The 20669-nt window shown below is 38.6% G+C and overlaps 1 protein-coding gene across 1 annotated transcript; it reads left to right on the top strand.

Moving 5' to 3' along the window:
• Positions 1–1807: 1807 nt before the first annotated feature.
• LOC308660120 (meprin A subunit alpha-like) lies at positions 1808–12365 on the top strand (the record flags this gene model as incomplete). The annotated part of the gene is made up of 13 exons (XM_081314338.1): positions 1808–1867; positions 1956–1980; positions 2122–2178; positions 2998–3038; positions 3118–3193; positions 3671–3788; positions 6241–6416; positions 7346–7567; positions 8343–8477; positions 9084–9299; positions 9535–10002; positions 11705–11872; positions 12184–12365. 13 exons carry the CDS (start codon positions 1808–1810, stop codon positions 12363–12365), a joined length of 1944 nt encoding a protein of 647 aa, XP_081170464.1.
• Positions 12366–20669: the final 8304 nt, after the last annotated feature.

Raw genomic sequence — 20669 nt, 5'->3', positions numbered from 1 at the left:
GCGCCTGTTACTCGTCCCAGCTTCTGCCAACCTAGCAGTTCGAAAGTACGTGAAAATGCAAGTACAAAAATAGGGACCACTACGGTGGGAAGGTAACAGAGTTCCGTGCGCCTTTGGCGTCTAGTCATGCCGGCCACATGACCACAGAGACGTCCTTGGACAAGTGCTGGCTCTTCGGCTTTGAAACGGAGATGAGCACCGGCCCCTAGAGTCGAAAACGACTAGCACGCATGTGCGGGGGAACCTTTTACCTTTACCTTTTTATTCTACTAAAAAGAAGGACTAGGGGGGACATGATAGCAGTGTTCCAACATTTGAGGGGCTGCCACAAAGAAGAGGGGGTCAACCTATTTTCCAAAGCATCAGAAGGCAAGACAATAAGCAATGGTTGGGAACTAATCAAGGAGAGAAGCAACCTAGAACTAAAGAGAAATTTCCTGGCAGTGAGAACAATTAATTAGTGGAACGGCTTGCCTTCAGAAGTGGATGCTCCATCACTGGATATTTTAAAAAAGAGACTGGACAGCCATTTGTCTGAAATGGTACAGGGTCTCCTGCTTGAGCAGGAGAAGACTTCTGAGGTCCCTTCCAGCTCTGTTATTCTGTTAAGTGAACAATGTCCTAATCATGGAACTACCAACTCAGACAAACAATATAGCAGTAAGGTAAAGGTAAAGGTAAAGGTTCCCCCGCACATGTGTGCTAGTCGTTTCCAACTCTAGGGGCCGGTGCTCATCTCTGTTTCAAAGCCGAAGAGCCAGCGCTTGTCCGAGGACGTCTCCGTGGTCATGTGGCCGGCATGACTAGATGCCAAAGGCGCACGGAACGCTGTTACCTTCCCACCGTAGTGGTCCCTATTTTTCTACTTGCATTTTTACATACTTTCGAACTGCTAGGTTGGCAGAAGCTGGGACGAGTAACAGGCGCTCACTCTGCTATGCGGCACTCGGGATTCGACCCGCCAAACTGCCGACCTTCCGATCGACAAGTTCAGCGTCCTAACCCACTGAGCCACCGCGTCCCTTTTGATAGCAGTAAAGAAGAGCCTAATTAAGGAACCACCAAGAGCATTTCCCCCACTAACAGAGCAAGTCAGTAGTATATATAAACAGACAGGAAAGCCCACTCCCTCCTATAACTGATTATGTCCCCTAACTTGGTAGTGAATGGTCTGCAAGAAAAAGCACCAAGTTCAGAGAACACCAAAGTTCCCACAGTTCAACCCTGAGCTACAAACATCTCTTCTGTCAGTTTCAGTATTCCCAAGTAGAGGTATTTATAGAGAAAGTGAATCTTTGTATAAATGTGTTTTGAAGTATTTATTTCCTACAAAGGTACAACTTTGGGAGGGAGATGGCCTTATCAAAATCTTTCAGGTTACCTTTAAGATATGTATGTATATGTAGGCATCCTTCCTCTGTGTTCCTAAAGCCCTAAATCTTAAAGGATTTGTCTGGTTCACTATTCTTTCAGAGGAATGCCCTTCCTGAGTTTCAGGCTGGCTGTTACAGTAATTATCTGACTGACAGGTTTAGGGCTCTTTATTACATTGTTCTGTCTTATCCATTGTTTCTCTCTGCTATGGACAAATTACATTTTGTTGACTGAAGAAGTTCATAGGGAATATATAAATAAAATAATTGTTTAAGTTGATTTCCTTCTCAAGAGTCTAATCAGGAAATAATAAGATGAATTAAATGTTAACCTACAGTTGCTTAATTCTTAATTTTCTCTGACACTGCATAAAAAGACCGGAAATCTACAGGCTATTTATGCCATGCCCTCAATCATTCACAGCCATTCCAAAATGTCTTCACCTCAGCTCCTGTGCCTGGCAGTAATGCTGACTGTCTCTTCCACTTTTACGGTATGGTACTTCCCTAGATGCTTCCTGACTTGGCATAATACTATTTTATTTTCCTTGCTTTTCTAAAAATGTCCAATTGCCGTTGCAGATCAGGAGGATAGCAGAACATGAAGGTAAATCAAAACAAACTCAAAATGAAGTAAATGAAATAAAATAAAAGAATATCTTTTTCTAAGGTGGGAAGTATACAGTCTGAAATAATGATCTGTAAAGAAGTATATATTTGATACTAATACACGTATTTATTCATTTAGAAGGGCACTTCTTAGATGAAGGAAAACATAGAAAAGGCATCCCTGAAATCAATGCAGGTAAGTAAATCTTTTGTAGAGAAATATTGTGCATATATGTATTATATAAATTTAAAAAATCCCAAACACATTCTTGGAATCCACTGATATTAATAGAAAAGAGTAGGCCTGTAGAACATCAAAACAGAACAAATCAAGATAGCATGTTAGTTTCATCCATTCTTGGTGGTGAGATCTGGAAGGACTATCTGGTCTGATGTGACGTTTTGAGTACTACAATGCTGAATCCAAATGAGTTCTGTCACTGCCAAAAACCCACAAAAAATTAGAAGCAGCGTAAGAGAATGAGGAAATTGGAAATGTTTAGTCTGGAGAAGAAAAGTTTGAAGGAGCCATGACTGCATTCTTCATGTTTGTGAAGGGATTTCACATAGACGAAGAGCTGATTTGTTCTCTGAGGACAATTTTGGAGAAACAAATAAACTTGACTTGCATCCTTAATTTCTTCTCTCTCTTCTCCACTGATCATATCTCCCTCATTATCACAATTATTTTCTTTCATACCCATTACATTAGAGTATGCTCTGAGAGACTGTTTACGATAAAGGACCTTACATCAGTGTATGACTAATGACATCCAATATATGTCGATTCACTCTGTTGTGTCCAGTAAAAAAAAAATGTTCAAGCTAAATATCTGTAGGAATTGCAGCAAAAATCCAGACTGATTCCTAGACATGGATATGTTAAATAGTAAACAGGAAAAAATTCTATCAGATGCTGGGTTTTTATCTATGTGTCTAAAATTTAGAGAACAAAAACCTGTAATAATTTCTTAAATAATGCTTTGTCCTTAACTGTTGTTCATTCCACATTTAGCAACAGGAAAGAAGTTCTTTGAAGGTGACATTATCATGCTGGTATGTAAGGTTGATCTACTTTTTATAAAGAGATTAGAAAATAAACTTTTAAAAAAATATAGTTTAATTTTCTTAACAGCTTGACAAAAATGCACTGAGGAATGACTCCTATAGATGGAAACTTCCAATTCCATACAAAATGGGCGCCAGTATAGGTAACAAGACATTTTCTGTTCTGGAACACTAGATTAATCATTAGTTTGATGGCTACAATGGATAAGCAGTAAACTCCAATAGAGGACAAATTTAGTGGATCATCTGCCCTCTTCCCCCTGCAACTCCCTAAAAAATGTTCCTTCAGAGTTCTCTTCCTTAACTGAGTCCTCACTTCCTCTTGGGCTTCAGTTTCAATGTTTCCAGCCAGCTCTTCCAGATGTCAGGCTTTTTAGTAGATAAAGACAAAATCTCCTTGAGTTTGACCCATTAGTTATCTCCATGTAACCTTCTTGGCAGCAATACGGAAGTGGTTTGCTTTCTTCCAGGATGTTTCTAGTCTAGCCCTGAAGAGAGGAAGGAGCACTGAGTGAGAAAGATGGTTCTAGTAATGAAACACAGTTATCTAATATTTCTAAATAATATTTTTATCTCATTTGTCTGGATAGGAATATAAAATATGCATTCTTTTCTTTCAGACCTGAATACCAAGGGCGTCATATTGCAAGCATTTGAGATGTTTAGACTCAAATCTTGCATTGACTTTAAACCCTATGAAGGAGAGAAGTCTTACCTCCAATTTGAAAAGCTGAATGGGTAAATTTATTCAAACAAACAAGCTAATGTCATGACAGAAAGATGTTGCATTTAAATAATTATTGCCCATAGTTAAAGTACACAAAATGATACTGTATTCCTTCTCTCGTTCTTTATTGAAACCTAGCAATAAGACACAAACTAGGCCTTTTCCTCTTGACATTCTTTGACTCCCATATTTTAAGGCTGGATCAGGTTGTGTTTCCTTGATTTCACTGAAATTGTTTATTACCAGCAAGAAGAGGAAGCCCTTGCGTGCCCGTCTTGTCATCTGGATAGTCTCCACCTGTTATTTGCATCATCTGGCATGTTTCCCTTGAGGTGCCACTTAGTCTGCAGCGCAGCCTAATGAGATGTCAGTGCATTCAAGGAAACTTATTCCCGGCTTGTTGCCAGAAGGAATGGTAGATTTCCTCTTCATCTTCCCCAGGTTGCATATTGCAGTTCCAGCTGAGATCACAGATAGCTTACTGCACACAGAATCTCAAGTTTGGGGCTGCACCCTGCTTTATTAGGAAAACGTGTAGGTAAATCCTAATTATCGTGAAGGGAGATTTCTAGAATTCCTGGCATGCTAGCATTCTATAAAGTTCCCTCCCTTTATTAGACAACGGATATTGCCTATAGTCTCAAATAATGGATTTGTCATGCCTCCGCTGGAGCCTGAATCTGCTGAGGAAAATGAGCTGGAACGGGACCCTATGGAGGTCGAGGGAGAGGTGTCTGTGGCTTCAGAGGAATGTGGAGAAGAGCAGGCCAAGGCAGGCCAGGGCCTTTCAGGATTGGGACAGAATGAACAGGAGAGACAGAGTTCAGGCGATGAGCAAGGGCCACCGCCTCCTGATCCTAGAGCACGGGGAGTGGAGAGAAGGAGGGAACAACACAGGCAGGCTCAACTAATTGGGAGGAGAGCATCCTGAGCCTCTCCACAAGGCATACTTGGAGACTGAGACTTAAGGAGACACTGTGGGGAGAGGCACTTGTCGGGAACAAATGCTGATTCCTTGGAGTTTTTTGTGTTGTGGCTGATCTCTTGTTCTGTGTTGTGATTTCTGCTTGGAAACCCTGAAACTCTGACCATTGGATGGACTGACAACATTGCTTGGATGTTCAAAGACCTCGGATTGTATTTTGGCTTCTCTTCTGAAACTGCTCAGGCAAGCTTGTATTTCCACAGACTCGTTAGATTTTGGATATATGTTTCATTCCTTATTATCTATGTGGCCTTGAGTAAATTACTCTTCTAATCAGACTGTATGTGAAACTATTTGCAGCCAGAGGTGGCTGAAGGTGTGTGTGTCTTCCTTTGTTCTGAGGCTTGCCAGAAATGTGGGAGCATTTGAGGAAAATTTGGAGCAATTAAAGGGCGGTTTGAATTGCCAGCTGACTGCATTGCCTCTGTGCTGTGCCCTGGGTCATCACAGATTGCCATACTACCTCAGTGAACATTGTAATGCTGCGATTTCTCTCATCCACCCTGCCTCTCTATCCTTTCTGTAAAGATATAGATAGGTTTTCTGTATACATCTGTGATCTCTCCTCTATACATTTTTAATGATTATTCAGTAAAAATGCAGTGCTTTGGGACAGGGGTCCCCAACCCCCGGTCCGTGAACCAGTACCGGCCACGGCATGCCAGCAACCGGTCTGCACAAACAAGCAAAGCCCCATCTGCGGGATGCAGGCAGCACACAAACCATGCATTCTCCGGTCTGCAGAAAACAGAACCGGTCCCTGGTACCCAAAAGGTTGGCAACCTCTGCTTTGGGACATTCCTTGCTTTTCAGTGACAATGCAGTCTGGGTTGCTTAGCATAAATAATTCCCCTCGCCTCCAAATAAATATGATAACTCCATCTGCAAATAAGCTACAGTTTTTTTATAAACAACACTGAGCTCTTCTGCAAGATCTTGATTTAGGGACATGCAATAAATAGTCCTTTCACATCCTCCTATTGGAGCACATGGATTATTAATAAACATGAATGTATATGTTAGTAAACCTGTATATCTTAATACCTAAATGAGAAGGGAACCACGTTAGAGACTCCTGTTGACTAATTCTGTTCATATGACATCATCCTTCCTTGCCATCTAAGTGAGGCTAATGTCTAAGCAAAGAAGCCTTTGAATATAGAGACATTTCTGCAAAACTCATGAATGTTCGATATAAGTCCTGTTTATTAAGGCTTGAATAGCCCTATGATCTTCTGCCTGTTAAGAACTATAAGAGTAGGTATCTTCAAGGGTTTGCATTTGGTTGATATAAAGCAGCATCAATATATTTTTTGAATGGATAACTTAGAAAAGTAAGATGGTATCCTACGTGGTGGATGGGGGAAGCTCTCACTCTCCTATCGGTTGGCTCTTGTAGGCTAAATGGCTTTGTGTTTTATATTAGTTTTCGTATTAAAACAGCTGTTTTGATGAATGAACATATCATGGTATAACAGATGCTGGTCTTATGTGGGACATCTTCAGACTGGCCAGGTCATTTCTATTGGATCAGGCTGTGAATATAAAGAAATTGTGGAGCATGAGGTCCTGCATGCCCTTGGATTTTTTCATGAACAGTCACGCACTGATCGAGACGACTATGTTAAGATTTGGTGGAATGAAATCATTAATGGTAAGTGGAAGGGACAGAAAAGAAGATACTAGGAAGCTTTGGCACCTTTCAAATCTTTCATGCCCATTTTGGATTCTTACTACTTCAGATGATTTCAGCTAGAAATCATCTCGTTCAATTTGATTTTAAAAAGTGTTACTTACCTTATAATTATTAAAAAAGGATATTAATCCTATCATAAGGCAGTAATGCCACATGTTTCAGGCGAGGAAAAAAAACAGGCTGACTTGTGTATTTTGGGCCTCTTACTTGTTTCAAGAGAGAATGAACAATTCTGTGTTTTTCTTATCTAAAAGACAATTCCTAAATTTGAAAGACAGATCTATCAATATCTGTTCCAATTAATAGAGACAACAGAAAGCCTCAGGGCCACAAAGCTAAAGAGGCACAAAAGGTAGATTCAATACAATGCAACCAGGTTGTGCATTAAGTATAGACCAATCTACAAATCTGTATGTGATTTTATTTACCGCTTAATTATTCAAGAATAAATTTACTGTAGGTTGAGGACTATTCCCAAACTTTAAATCTCGTTTTCTAAGAGAGTATATAAAACCATGCACAGCATAATGGTCTACTATTCTTTGGATCAAATGTCTCATTGGTAAACTCAACATATCTAACTGCTCTAGCTTTGAGTTATCAAACAAAAAGCCAACCCATTACTGAGTTCTGTCTGCTCTTTGGAACTTAAAATGCAACAACAACAAATTAATTCACCTAAAATTCCAAAGCAATTTCCAATGGATTCTTATAAATATTAAATAAAATATAAGGGATGTGATGAAACCAACTGATAAATAATGTATTAGGAATGAAGTTGTTCAAGTTAGATCTGTTATAAATGATTGCCTCTTTAATGGTTTAATAAAAATATTAAACTATTAATTGTCAAACTTGTCTAAAAGTCTTGGTATTTTCTTTCCTAGGTCAGGCGTATAACTTTGACAAATATAATGACAGTTTCATTTCTGATTTAAACACTCCATATGATTATGAATCTGTCATGCATTATGGACCTTACTCATTCAGTAAGAACAGATCTGTCCCTACAATTACAACAACAATTCCAGAATTCAACAACATCATTGGGCAAAGCCACGATATGAGCAAGATAGATGTAGAAAGGCTTAACCGCATGTACCATTGTGGTAAGTTTACTCTATTTTACTCAAATTTCATGCTATAGTAATGGTAAAACCTTACATCTTAAATATTTCTTAACAACAAAGAACAGTTAACAACTAAGTCTACCACTTTATATTAGATTAGGAATAGTTCTATGGAAACTACAGAATTGAAAGCACAAAGGTGTTTCAGGGTTCATCAGAATGCAGACCCATTGCACCCATTTCAATTTTTTAAGCCTTGCATGTCTTTTCCCAAGATCATACAATATCATACAACATGTCTTTTCCCAAGGAATCTTTCAGATGCTTCTAAGCATAAATTATCCTAACCAATCAATCATCTTTGAAAAGGACCAGAGGAAGTTAAATTACCCAAGGAACTAATATCCACACTGTTTCATTGAACAACCACCAATCTTACATAATTGGTGAATACCCAACCTGTGGCCTAAGCTTGCCTGTCACCCTGAAGCAGGATCAAATGACTATTAGTCCCCACTTAGTGCCTCCAGCACCCTCTGATCATTTATGGCCTCCCAGCTACTGTACTTCACTACATCCTATAAAACTATTGGTTCAGAACACTTATGGCACATAATGCTATACTAATACTCGCTCATATGGAGCTGAGAATGGTTCTAAAATAATCTATCCTAACAAGGTAGTTTTCATAATGTTTTAGTTCTCTGAAGGAGCTCAACACTAATTTAGGAAGAAATTTGTTAGGCAGAACAGAGGCCTCTCTTATTTGCATTTAGATTACTTTAACCTGAAATGTGGGGGGTATTTCCTGCAGCTTCCAGTCTTACCCTCCTTGACCAATGTTCATTTGAGTCCATCAGTATCTGTGGTATGGTGCAAAATGGAAGAGACGACAAGGACTGGGAACATACCTTGACTACAAGTCAGGATAACAACAACCACTGCTTAGGTAACATACTAGCGTGTAATTTAAATGGATGAGAGTGGCTGTACAACTGGAAATCATTTGATAATGAAAGCCAATAGGAAGGATATAGCATATGAAAAAAAAGAGAATTAAAAATGTTAATTGTATCCAAATGTTAATATGTGACAAAATAATCAGTAGTGGAAATCTACTTATGATGAAAGATATATTTTTTTCTTATTAGGTTTCTCTTGCAAATATATGGACCTCAAAAAAAATTGTATGTTGTGGGCAGAAGGAGTAACCTTGAGGATCAGGACGAAGAGCCACAACCAAGGCAATGGTCAAACAAAAGAAATCTGATCTGTGGCACAAATGCTATTTGAGAAAGTGTCTCAGAATCGACCCTTCTAAGTTTTCAGAAAGAGGGAAGGAAAGGGAAGCATATTCAGATCTGCAAAATTGATGCCAGCCCTTTGAGGTAGACAGAGCTAGAAAGCCAAAGCCACACTAATATTATTTTTATTATAAGATTACAGTAACAGAATTTCACAAGTGCTTCAGTTTAGACCCAGTGAAATCCTGCACGGTTGTCCCAAAATGAATCATGGTCCACAGGACATTAAATCATCTTCATCTATTTTACAGAGAAAGAGTACGTTATGAGCTTCGATACCGCAAAAGGCCTTTCAAGTGAAGCAGCCATTTTGGAGTCCCGTATTCTTTATCCAAGAAGAAATGAGAAGTGCCTACAATTTTTTTACAAATTTGATGGCAGTCCAAAAGATGAACTGATTATATGGCTTAAAATTGATGATGGTACTGGAAATGTTAGGAAGTCAATAAAACTGAAAAGCATCCAGGGTAAGTTCTCAAGTAACCTTTGAAGATTTACTTCAAAGATTCAACTTTTATCTTTACTACTAAGCAAAATTTGGAACGCACCTTGACAAAACTGTTGCTTCTCTGAGGTCAAATAAAGGGCCTCAAACTTTACTTCTGCTAAATATCACTTTGAGATCATTGCAGGGAAAGCAGCATAAAATGGGTTGAATATGTAAATGAATCAAATATTAGATTTTCCCCTCTCCCCTTTCAGGTGATGGAGAGAAGCAGTGGAACTTAGCAAACATTCCTTTCAGCAGCCGGACCAAATTCCGCTATCTTTTTCATGGCCTTAAAGGAGACCCACAAAATTCCAAGGGAGGAATTCACATTGATGATGTCACTCTGACTGAAACGCAATGTCCTACCAGCGTTTGGCAGATAAGAAACTTCACTTCCATTTTAAAATGTTCCTCAAAAGGAGATTATCTGCCAAGCCCTATCTTTTATAACTCTGAGGGCTATTGCTTTGTGCTCAGTCTCTATCCCCGTGGTCCAGCCAACTCAAATGGAGATTACCTAGGAATCATGTTTTCTTTATGTAGTGGCAAGAATGATGGAGCATTAGAGTGGCCAGCTGGGAACAGGCAAGTGATATTCACCATAGTGGATCAAGATCCTGACATCACCCAAAGGATGTCAGAAAGTCGAAGTTTTGTTACAAATCCCAACCAGCGTTACAGTAAGTCTAAGGGGTGTTTGGGTTGTACAGAATTGACTGCTTTCTCTCTAATTTGGAAGCATAATTCTAAGGCTGCTAAAAATCTGTGCTGAAATAATCCCTACAACTGGATAGATTAAAATCAAATTGTATAAATTAAAAATCAGAATTATTGAAGATACTGTGGGACAGTATCAATAGGACAGAACTATTTTTGGAATATTAGGTTAGCAGGGGGAAGCAGCTCTAATTTTGTGCAGAATAGAACTCAACTATTGTATTCTATACCTCTTCCTCCATTTCTAATTTACTGAGTGAAATCCAATCTAAAGAAATGCTACAAATTCTGAGATGGTAAATTCTGAGGTGGTAAATTTGAGACAATCCCTAGAACCTATGACAAATTCAAGTGACAATAAAGCGTAAAAAAACCAGGCATAAAAGTATTTTTAGTTGGCACCTGAAAATAAAACAAAATGTTAGGCACCTGGAAATGTATCTACTAATAGTATTACAGGCTATTTTATTAATTTCCCCATCTCCCCCTTTTGGAAAAGCAGGTGCTTTGAGACCATGGCAATAATTTTGTATACCGTCATTTGACTCAAAGTTTATCAGTAGCATTTTAAATTACAGTATGACTCTGAAAGTAAACTAGCATCTAGCTGCATCTGTATTCACTGGCAAAATATAATGCAGAAACAGTCATAAACAAGATGCTGTGTCTGAGGCACATTGTATAACACATAAAGCTTTCTTTCTTTCTTTCTTTCTTTCTTTCTTTCTTTCTTTCTTTCTTTCTTTCTTTCTTTCTTTCTTTCTTTCTTTCTTTCTTTCTTTTTTTTTGTTTATTTATTTTTTATTTGATTTCTATAGCCATCCATCTCAGCAAACGAGTTTGGGTGGTTTGCAGTTCAAAAACACATATTACAATTAAAATGTTAAAAACATTTTAGAACAATAAAAACAATAAAAATATTTAAACACTAAAAAACATTAAAGCATCTAATTTGAGTATATACAAAGCAAGGCATCTGGTCTCTTAAAAATAAAGCCAAGAGGCGGAGCCATTGTGGCATGTAGTGTCCCAGGCTCAAATTAGTGTATATATGTAGTGTATATACTCAAATGAGATGTCTGCATAGGGACCATAGCCGGGTCTATTAAAGCTTTAAAGAAGTTAACAGGATTGGGGCCATTCTAATCTCTGAGGGGAGGATGTTCCACAGAGCAGGGGCTGCTGCAGAAAAAGCTCTTTTTCTAGCCCCTATCAGCTGACAATCTTTGGCTGACAGGATCTGCAGCATGCCCATTCTATTTGATCTAATTGGTCAGGTAGAAACTCTTGTAAAAAGGTGAGTCCTCAGGTACCCTGTTCCCAAGCCATGTAGGGCTTTATAGTTAATCACCAGCAGAACTTATATCGAAAGTTATGGTAACTAGACCAAGATCACTTTTTTTCAAAAATTACCCTGGAGAAAGAGAAAGCTTATTAACCCAGACTTTATAAAACAATGCAGGGAGGACAACACTCTCCTCCCACCACCACTGAAGCAAAATTATCTTAAATTCCAAATAGAATTTAAGCATGTCTATAAAAAAATGTTGGATGGAATGTTGTGCCTGGTTATTTGAATCTTATACTAAAATATTGGAGGTTGGATATTTAAAATATTGGTCCATTTCAGTTTATTTATGCTTGTTTGTTTATTTTCCTTGACAGATGGCAAACTTTTCTGGGATAAGGCTGACATTACTGGAACTTTTGATCCTTTATATAACACCCACGTAGGTCCAAAGTTGGGTTGGCGTTACATCTTGCCATATAATGAATTGTATCGGAGGAATTTTATTAAAAATGGCAATCTCATCATTTTGGCAAATTTTGAAGGTAAATTCAAAATTTTGTTCATTTTATTTCACTGAAGTCTTTGAAAAATATATATCTGTATACAGGAAGATTTAAAATATTGAAAGCAGAGTTGCTTCAACTGAGTTTGAATTGTCGTTGGTTTGCCTACTTCTCCTATCTTAGTTTTAAAAGTAGTTTTTATTGAGATGTTCTTTGAAAAGGTTGCACATCTTTTCAATGTGTGTAGTCTTAAGGTGGGAAGATTTCAAGATAATTGATTCATTTTAAAGAACTTAGCCTGGGTAGGGAATATAGCTAAGTCCAATAAGTACCACATTTTCCTGGTAAAGAAAAAGCCGATATTTGGACTACTTGTGGTAGCAGAGCTTTAGCAGCAACACCAAGGCCAGGCACGTATCAGGACAGAACAGTCGAGAGAATAAGTCCAACACCATGGAATGTCTGTATTGGACTCAGAAGGAGACAGGAAGCCCAGAGAGAAATCGAAGAATGGACCATGGGATCAGAGTGATAAGGGAAAAAAAAGACGGGGAAAAATGGACAGAGTATATGAAGGTGGTCTGGCAGGTGTTTTAAGCAGAAAAAGTAGATAGGAGCACTGAGCACTTTTGGGTTTGATGTGATCAGACTGTTGTATAACTCTGATAGGTATCAGATGAGAAGGAGCAACTTGGAGCAAAAGGCAGAATGGAGAGAGGATGAATTGCATACGTTTTTGATGCAATTAATGTGAGGGACAAAGACATTGTTTTTGGTAAAGACAAGCTCAAACAGTGCTCAGCACTATGTGTGGCATCCTCAATGCAAGATCAAGGATCAAAGGAAATGCTAGGGTGAGGGGACAAGAAACTTAGTCAGCATAGCTTGCCAGTCTGACTATTAAATCAACAGCAACAGGCAGCGTGGACGATATGAACTATATTAGGTATGCTGTCCAGGTGATGACCATGCATATTTAAGCTTAGTTATTTTATTTGGATGCATGTAGAAAAAAAATCTGACAACTATTTGGGCTTCATCGTAATATAAAATATAGATTAAGGAAATGATGTAGCTCTCTGAATGTATGTCTGCATCTGGATCAGTTGTTTGACTGAATTTCTATTTTTACATAGAAGCTCCACTTATTGGGCAAGAAAACTTTATCAGTTTTATTTCTCAAGTTCAAAGATTGTGTAATTTATCTTTCTGCTGCTTGCTGACAATCATAATTAAAAGCTTTGTTTCTCTTTTTTGCTTCTGGTCGTATCTGCAGTTATTCATGAACCAGGTAGTGTTTTATAAATCCTTGACAAATGTACGTCTCCTCTGCTTTCATCTGCTGCCAGGAACAATTTCTGACAGTTGGCCTGTGGATTCACCGTTACTGGCCCTGTTCCCTTGAAAACAGAAGTGGAAAATATAATGATAATAAAATGCACTGTTTCATGCGTTGGTCTGAATGTCTTTTGTCAAAAGGAGACAAGGATGTATCTCAGTCTACAGTTCTGTCAAACTTTGTTTATAACTGTGGCATAGTCCACTCGTTCTATTTGCCAAGAATAGAATGTCTTTTTAAGCCATAAAAATGTAAAGGTTTCACCTATCCAGTCATGTCTGACTTTAGGGGGCAGTGCTCATCTCCATTTGTTAGCCAGTGTTGTCTGAAGATATTTCTGTGGTCATGAGGCCAGCACGACTATATGTAGTGGTGGGATTCTCTGTCTGGATGCCACTTCCAGAAGTCTGTTCTGGACCTGGGCAACCAAATATTAGTTACCGGTTCTGCTGAACTGGTGCGAACTGGCTGAATCCCACCACTGACTATATGCTGAGGCACATGGAACACTGATACCTATGCATCAAAGTGGTACCTATTTCTCTACATTTGCATGCTTTCGACCTCCTATGTGGGCAGGAGTGGGGCAAGTATCAGACGCTCATTCTGTCAAATGGTATTTGGATCTTAAACTGCCAATCTTCCGGCTGACAATCCCAATGTCTTAATCACACCATATAAACCTGCAAATAGCAAACAGTTGAAATATCCAATAGTGAAAATTATTTATATCATATCAGAAGACAGTACAGATTTATATTTGAATAGAAGTAGGTTTTATTTGGGAATCTAGCTGTTTTTGTAGATTTCTAAATAAAAATATATACGGTGAATATGCATTTGATGATAGAGGGAGAGTTTTCAAGAAAAAGGGAGTTACACCTCTGGGGAATTAATAAAGTTAATTTTAGTATCAAATATGGGGTGAGAATTTTTGCCTGTCAATGGCAGATTCTACATTTTCACAGTAATACTGTATATCAGGGTATTCAGAGTGGCCTAGTGGCCTAGTGGTGAAGATGGTCACTTCCCATTTAGAAGTTTGAGAGTTTAAAGCAGCTATTTTAACATGGATTAAAGAATGGATAACACTTAGAGACAAAAGACTACTATACCTAGAGGGGCCTGACCTGCAGATTGGCTGGCATGCCTTTCTGTGGTATGGGAAGAATAAAGCACATAGATATTTCCAGAACCATGCTATAAGAAATGCACTTCTCTTAGAATGGGGAAAAATAAAAGAAAAAATTTATATTAAGATACCTGAATGGCTTTCAACAAGTTTGCTTACCCAAACTTAATTAATTATGATAAACTTATAACATATAAAGACTTACTGGACAATGAAGAAAGATTGAAATCTAGACAAGACTTACAACAACAAGGTATTGACCTAGCATGGTGGCCATACCTACAAATCCAATCAAGATTTGAAAAAGACATGAAGACAACGGGGTTCTATAAGGAACAGACAGAACTTGATCTTATATTGTTAAAAACAGATGAAAAGCTGATTAAAAAACTCTATAGATTTCTGCTTAATTTAAAGATGGAAGAAGAACAAGTTAAAGAAACAATGATAACATGGGCAAAGAATTTTGGACATAACATACTGTAGAATTAGAAAACTGGCAAAGATTATGGGAAAGAAATGCTAAATTAATGAAAGCGGTGGCTTATAAAGAAAACTTATACAAAATGTTTTACAGATGGCATCTTACACCAGTGAGATTAGCAAAAATGTTTAAAAATACAAATAAGTGTTGGAAATGTAAACAAAAAACAGGTACTTATTATCATATCTGGTGGACATGCCCTAAAGCTAAAAGATTTTGGTCAAAAATACACATATGGTTGTATATATATATTTCAAGCCACAACTGTCTGTTAGGCATAATAGGAGGAAACTATGAGAAAGATTGTATATACTTAATTTTACAAGTATTAACTGCAGCAAGAATTGTATTTGCCCAATATTGGAAAAATGAAAACTTACCAACGGAAGAAGAACTAATTAAGAAAATATTAGACTGTGCAGAAATGGACAGATTGACATTAAAGATAAAAGAGAAAGAAGACTCAGTGTACTTTAGAACATGGGATAATTTTTACCAATGGCTAGAAAAGCGAGTTAAAGAGAAAGGAACATGATACAGTATGTATTATGTAACACTGAATATATACTAGTTGTCAATGCTGCTAACATCGAATGTTATTGCTTGACAAGAGATGAAGAAGTAGCCATTTCATATGTTAAACTTGTATATTGCTTTAAGAGATTGAGTTTAACGTTGGGAGGACGAAGAGTAGGATTGTACTCAGGAGATTGCTCAGGAGAAAATATTTATCACTAATATGTGGAAGACACCACATAGAAGAAAGAGCTAGAGATCCTAGTGCTATCAAGAATTAATAAATGGATTTGAATTTCCTGTGTCACTTCAGTATAACTGTGAAAACATTCAGTGACTTAATTTATTTCCCACTTTTATTATTTTTATAAATAACTCAGAGATGATCATATCCAACACACCTTTCTCCCCCTATCAACAACTATTTGAAGTGAGTTGGGCTGAGAGAGAGTGATTGGCCCAAAGGTACCCAGCTGGCTTTCATGGCTAAGGTGGCATTAGAAGTCACAGTCTTTTAGTTTCCAACCTGGTGCCTTAACCACTAGACCAGACATGTCAAACACAAGGCCCGGGGGCCGGATCCGGCCCGCGAAGTGGTTTCATGTGGCCCACGAAGCCATCCTGGAAACAGTGAGGGAACGGCCCCCACTGCCTTGGCCCTGGCCCAGAGACCCTCCTTCTGCCAGAGACCCTCAGATCTGTCCCACTCCTGCCCAGGCCCCCATAGGCACCCTTGATGCGAACGATGTAGAGCTGGCCACGCCCACCCAGTAGGCCATACGCACTCTAGCCACGTCCACCCAGTAGGCCACGCCCACCCAGGCCACTCCCACCCGGCCCCCTGAGGGCAACCGCAATGCTGATGCGGCCCTCAATGAAATTGAGTTTGACACCCCTGCACTAGACCAATAACAAGCATCTTATGGCTAGCCATAAAAGCCTAGCCATTCTTGGAACTTTGCCCCTTTATGTGCCATTCTTTTGGGGTATTATTTATGATGGTAACAGGTTTCACACAGCCTTGCTTTTTTCACTATGGAAATAAATGATTGCATTACATACTACCTTATATTTCCTCAACTGCATATCCCTACTTGTATATGTGTATGTATGTATTCAATTTATATTGCCCAATTCAGATTGGGATCCATCATACTCATTTCTCCCATTTCCCCCTCAACCTTGTGAAATGCACTAAATTAAGAAAGGGCTGAGCCAAAGTTACCCAGTGGATTTCAGTTGAGGTTGGATTAGAGCACAGGTCTTTCCAATTCTATTCCAACAACTCATCCAAAACCTAGAAACATTTACCCACTTGCGGGTTAACAATCAAGTAAGAATTGCCACTTCATAACAGTCTTCTGGCATTCACTGACTATTGGTTTAACTGCTTTTTCTTTTCATTACTAAATGAAACAGACTATGATTTTTGTTCTTAAGGTAAATTGCCTCGAGTGAACATCAGCTTTACTGTGAATATTGGATGGCTGTACATTTCTCCCTTCTTGTTTTTGAAAACTCAACCAAATCTTCATTATTTATCCTGATCCTATATTTTAACACGATTCTTCTAAAATTTAGTCTGATTGGCGTCTCATTTCAGATGAGGTAGAGGGGTTATATATCGGCTAGATTGCTTACACATAGAGTCATAAAAGAAATCCAGCATGAGTCTGTGGATAGTAACTCTGTGTATTTTGCTTTCACCCAAAGCTATGACATGCTAATTACGAGCATCCAGCTTGTGTTTAGTTTCCTCTTCAGAATGTGATTGGATCAGATCAAAGGTAAACTGCACAATACAGAAGGTGACTGAGGGGTCTTCCGTGTCCTGTTATAGAATGAGTTGCTACATAACAAGACTTCTGTGCTATCTGGAAAACTGTATAGGAAATTTCTCCTTGATCCAACCTAGAATTAGGGAGAAATTTCCTGTTGGTGAGAATAATTAATCAATGGAACAGTTTGCTTTAAAAGTTGTGGCTGCTCCAACACTGGAGGTTTTTAAAGAAGAGATTGGACACTTATTTGTCCAGAGTGGTGTGGGGTGTCCTGCTTAAGCAATGGGTTAGACTAGAAGATCTCCAAGTTCCCTTCTAACTTTGTTATTCTAAATAATTTTTTTGTAGTTTTGCATAGTAAAATAAGCAAGTTAGGACAGTCTATTGCATTTTTTTTTAACCTCACAACTATTCCCAACCAGGATTCTTGAAGCTGAAGTCCACACATCTTGAAGTTGCCAAGTTTGAAGAACGCTGCTCAATTTGTAAAGGAACTCTGCAATAGAAAAACTGACAGCATTCTAAAAGAATTCAGAATTTTTAATATGGTTATTAAAAATAAGTGGAACTCCTGTTAAAGTTAACTCCTTTTAAATACACTTGTTTTTATAAAAAAAAAGAACCCAGTGGAATGGCAAAGAGATAATAAAGCACATTCTCTTCCTGCACATTTTTTAAAAAATTGCATGAATATTGACCATAGTAGTGGATTTACTGAAAAATTATTAAAACAGGAACTATTATCCCTGTATCAATTGATTAAAATGCTAGCTTTGGTTTGAACGAGAGTTAGCATTTTTATGTTCCTTCTAACTCGATTACAAAATTGTAGGTCAGCAATTCAGTTGATCTCTGGGTGGTAAAAGAGGTAAACTGGATCATATAGCTATTGTTTCTAGGACATTGCTATCTGCTACTGCTTAGGAAATGTTGTCAGCAGTTATTAGATGATATATAGTAGCAAAGTCCCTCCTGTGTACAAACAACAACACCTTTGCTCATAATTTTCCACATTAATATGAAAACATAGCAGTTAGGAGTGACTGGAAAGAAGGGAAAAGAATTATAATTTAACTCTATCAAAAATCTATCATCATCATCTCCATATTGTTAAGGGAATTTATTTGCCAAAGATAGAATCACAAAAGATAAAATCCATGTAAAATAACACTTCTGATAGTCTTCATGGGAAAGATCACTCAGTGCTGGGTGAATAAGACATAGAAACTGTATATTCCAGAATGTATTCTAGTGATGCCGTGTAAAATTAAATAAATATTACCATTAAGATTTTGAGCTAGTTTTTAACTTAATCTTTGCAACAGACTGTGCAAATGAATGTAGTCAAATATTGCTATCCTATGTAATGAGTGACAGATGATACTGCCCTACTTGAGAAAGACAAGATGAAAATACAAGTGACGACTGCCTTAGATGAACAAGCAACCAAATTGACCATAGGATAAGCATTGAGGCATTATGTATGTGAGCTCCACCGCACAGATACAGCGAATCACACTTGGATCACAACAACTTGAGGGAGTAGAAAGGTTTACCTATTTAGGCAGTGCAATTGCTTGAAATGGATATGCAGAGGTGGATATCAAGTGCTGCATTGGAAAAGCAACAGCTGTTTTCCAGAGGATTAATAATAAAATCTGGTCCTCATTGTCTATATCACTGAAACTTAAACCCCATTTGCTCACCTCTAGAGTGATGCCATTTATGTCAGCAAGACTTGGAAAGCATCAACAAGTATTAAGAAGAGACTTGAAGTCTTCCAATAAAGATGCCTTCGCCAAATCCTAGATTCACTATTTTGATCATATTACTAATGAAGAAGTGCTCCAAAATAGTTTCTCCGGCAAATGATATAGCATTTTTACACACAGAAGACTCCAACTTGCAGGTCATATTCTCTGCATGGGGAACAGATTTAAATACAGGTAGTCCTTGACTTATAATCATCCATTTAATGACAGTTCAAATTTACAAGTGACTTATGGCCGTTTTTCATGCTTACAACCATTGCAGCATCCCCACGGTCATGGGATAAAAATTCAGGCACTTGGTAACTGGCATGTCTTTGAAGGGATTTTATTATGCTTAAGGTTGATGTTAGCAATATTGATATTAGTAGTGATACTTTGCCTTTTGGTACTGACCATAGGGTGGATCGAGAACTACCAGAAGTACAGGCAGGATTTCGAAGAGGCAGAGGAACTAGAGATCAAATTGCCAACATATGCTGGATCATGGAGAAAGCTAGGGAGTTCCAGAAAAACTTCTACTTCTGCTTCATTGACTATGCTAAAGCATTTGATTGTGTGGATCACAAGAGCCTTGGTGGAGCAGTGGGCTAATGCCTCCTTAAGTAACACCAGCTGCCTGCAATTAGTGCAGGTTCGCATCCCACCAGGCTCAAGGTGGACTCAGCCTTCCATCCTTCCGAGGTAGGTAAAATGAGGACCCAGATTGTTGGGGGCAATAAGCTGACTTTGTAATAATGCTGCTTGGGGGCCCCCAAAAGCCCTAATAAGCAGGCATATACATAGAATGAAGGCTATTGCTAAGCACATTGATTTGTGCTTTAAATTGTAAGCTGCCCTGAGTCTTCGGAGAAGGGCGGGACATAAATGGGATTAAAAACAAAACAAAAAACCCCCCAAAAAACTGTGGCAAGTTCTTAAAGAGATGGGCGTACCAGACCATCTTATTTGCCTCTTGAGAAACCTATATGTGGGCCAAGAAGCAACAGTGAGAACTGGACACGGAACCACTGATTGGTTAAAAATTGGAAAAGGAGTCCGGCAAGGCTGTATACGGTCGCCCTGCCTGTTTAACTTATATGCAGAGCACATCATGAGAAAGGCAGGGCTAGATGAATCAAAAGTTGGAATTAAGATTGCCGGGAGAAATATCAACAACCTAAGATATGCAGATGATACCACTCTAATGGCAGAAAGTGAAGAAGAACTAAAGAGCTTCTTGTTGCGGGTGAAGAAGGAGAGTGCAAAAGTTGGGTTGAAACTTAACATTAAGAAAACCAAGATCATGGCATCCGGCCCTCTCAATTTCTGGCAAATAGATGGGGAAGAAATGGAGGTAGTGACAGATTTTATTTTCCTGGGCTCCAAGATCACTGCAGATGGGGACTGTAGCCAAGAAATTAAAAGACGCTTGCTCCTGGGGAGGAAAGCCATGGCAAATCTAGACAGCACACTAAAAAGCAGAGACATCACCCTGTCAACAAAAGTGCGTATAGTCAAGGCTATGGTCTTCCCAGTTGCAATGTATGGCAGTGAAAGTTGGACCATAAGAAAGGCTGAGCACCAAAGAATTGAGGCCTTTGAACTATGGTGCTGGAGAAGACTCCTGCAAGTCCCTTGGACTGAAAGGTGATCAAACCGGTCAGTCCTAGAGGAGATCAACCCTGACTCCTCTTTAGAAGGCCAGATCCTGAAGTTGAAACTCAAATACTTTGGCCACCTAATGAGAAGGAAGGACTCATTGGAGAAGAGCCTAATGCTGGGAAAGATTGAGGGCAATAGAAGAAGGGGACGACAGAGAATGAGGTGGCTGGA

Source organism: Vipera berus, assembly GCF_964194415.1.
Source record: "Vipera berus genome assembly, chromosome: 1".
NCBI lineage: Eukaryota > Metazoa > Chordata > Lepidosauria > Squamata > Viperidae > Vipera > Vipera berus.
The sequence above is the reverse complement of the archived record's forward strand: the minus strand, read 5'-3'. Positions and strand labels throughout refer to the sequence as shown.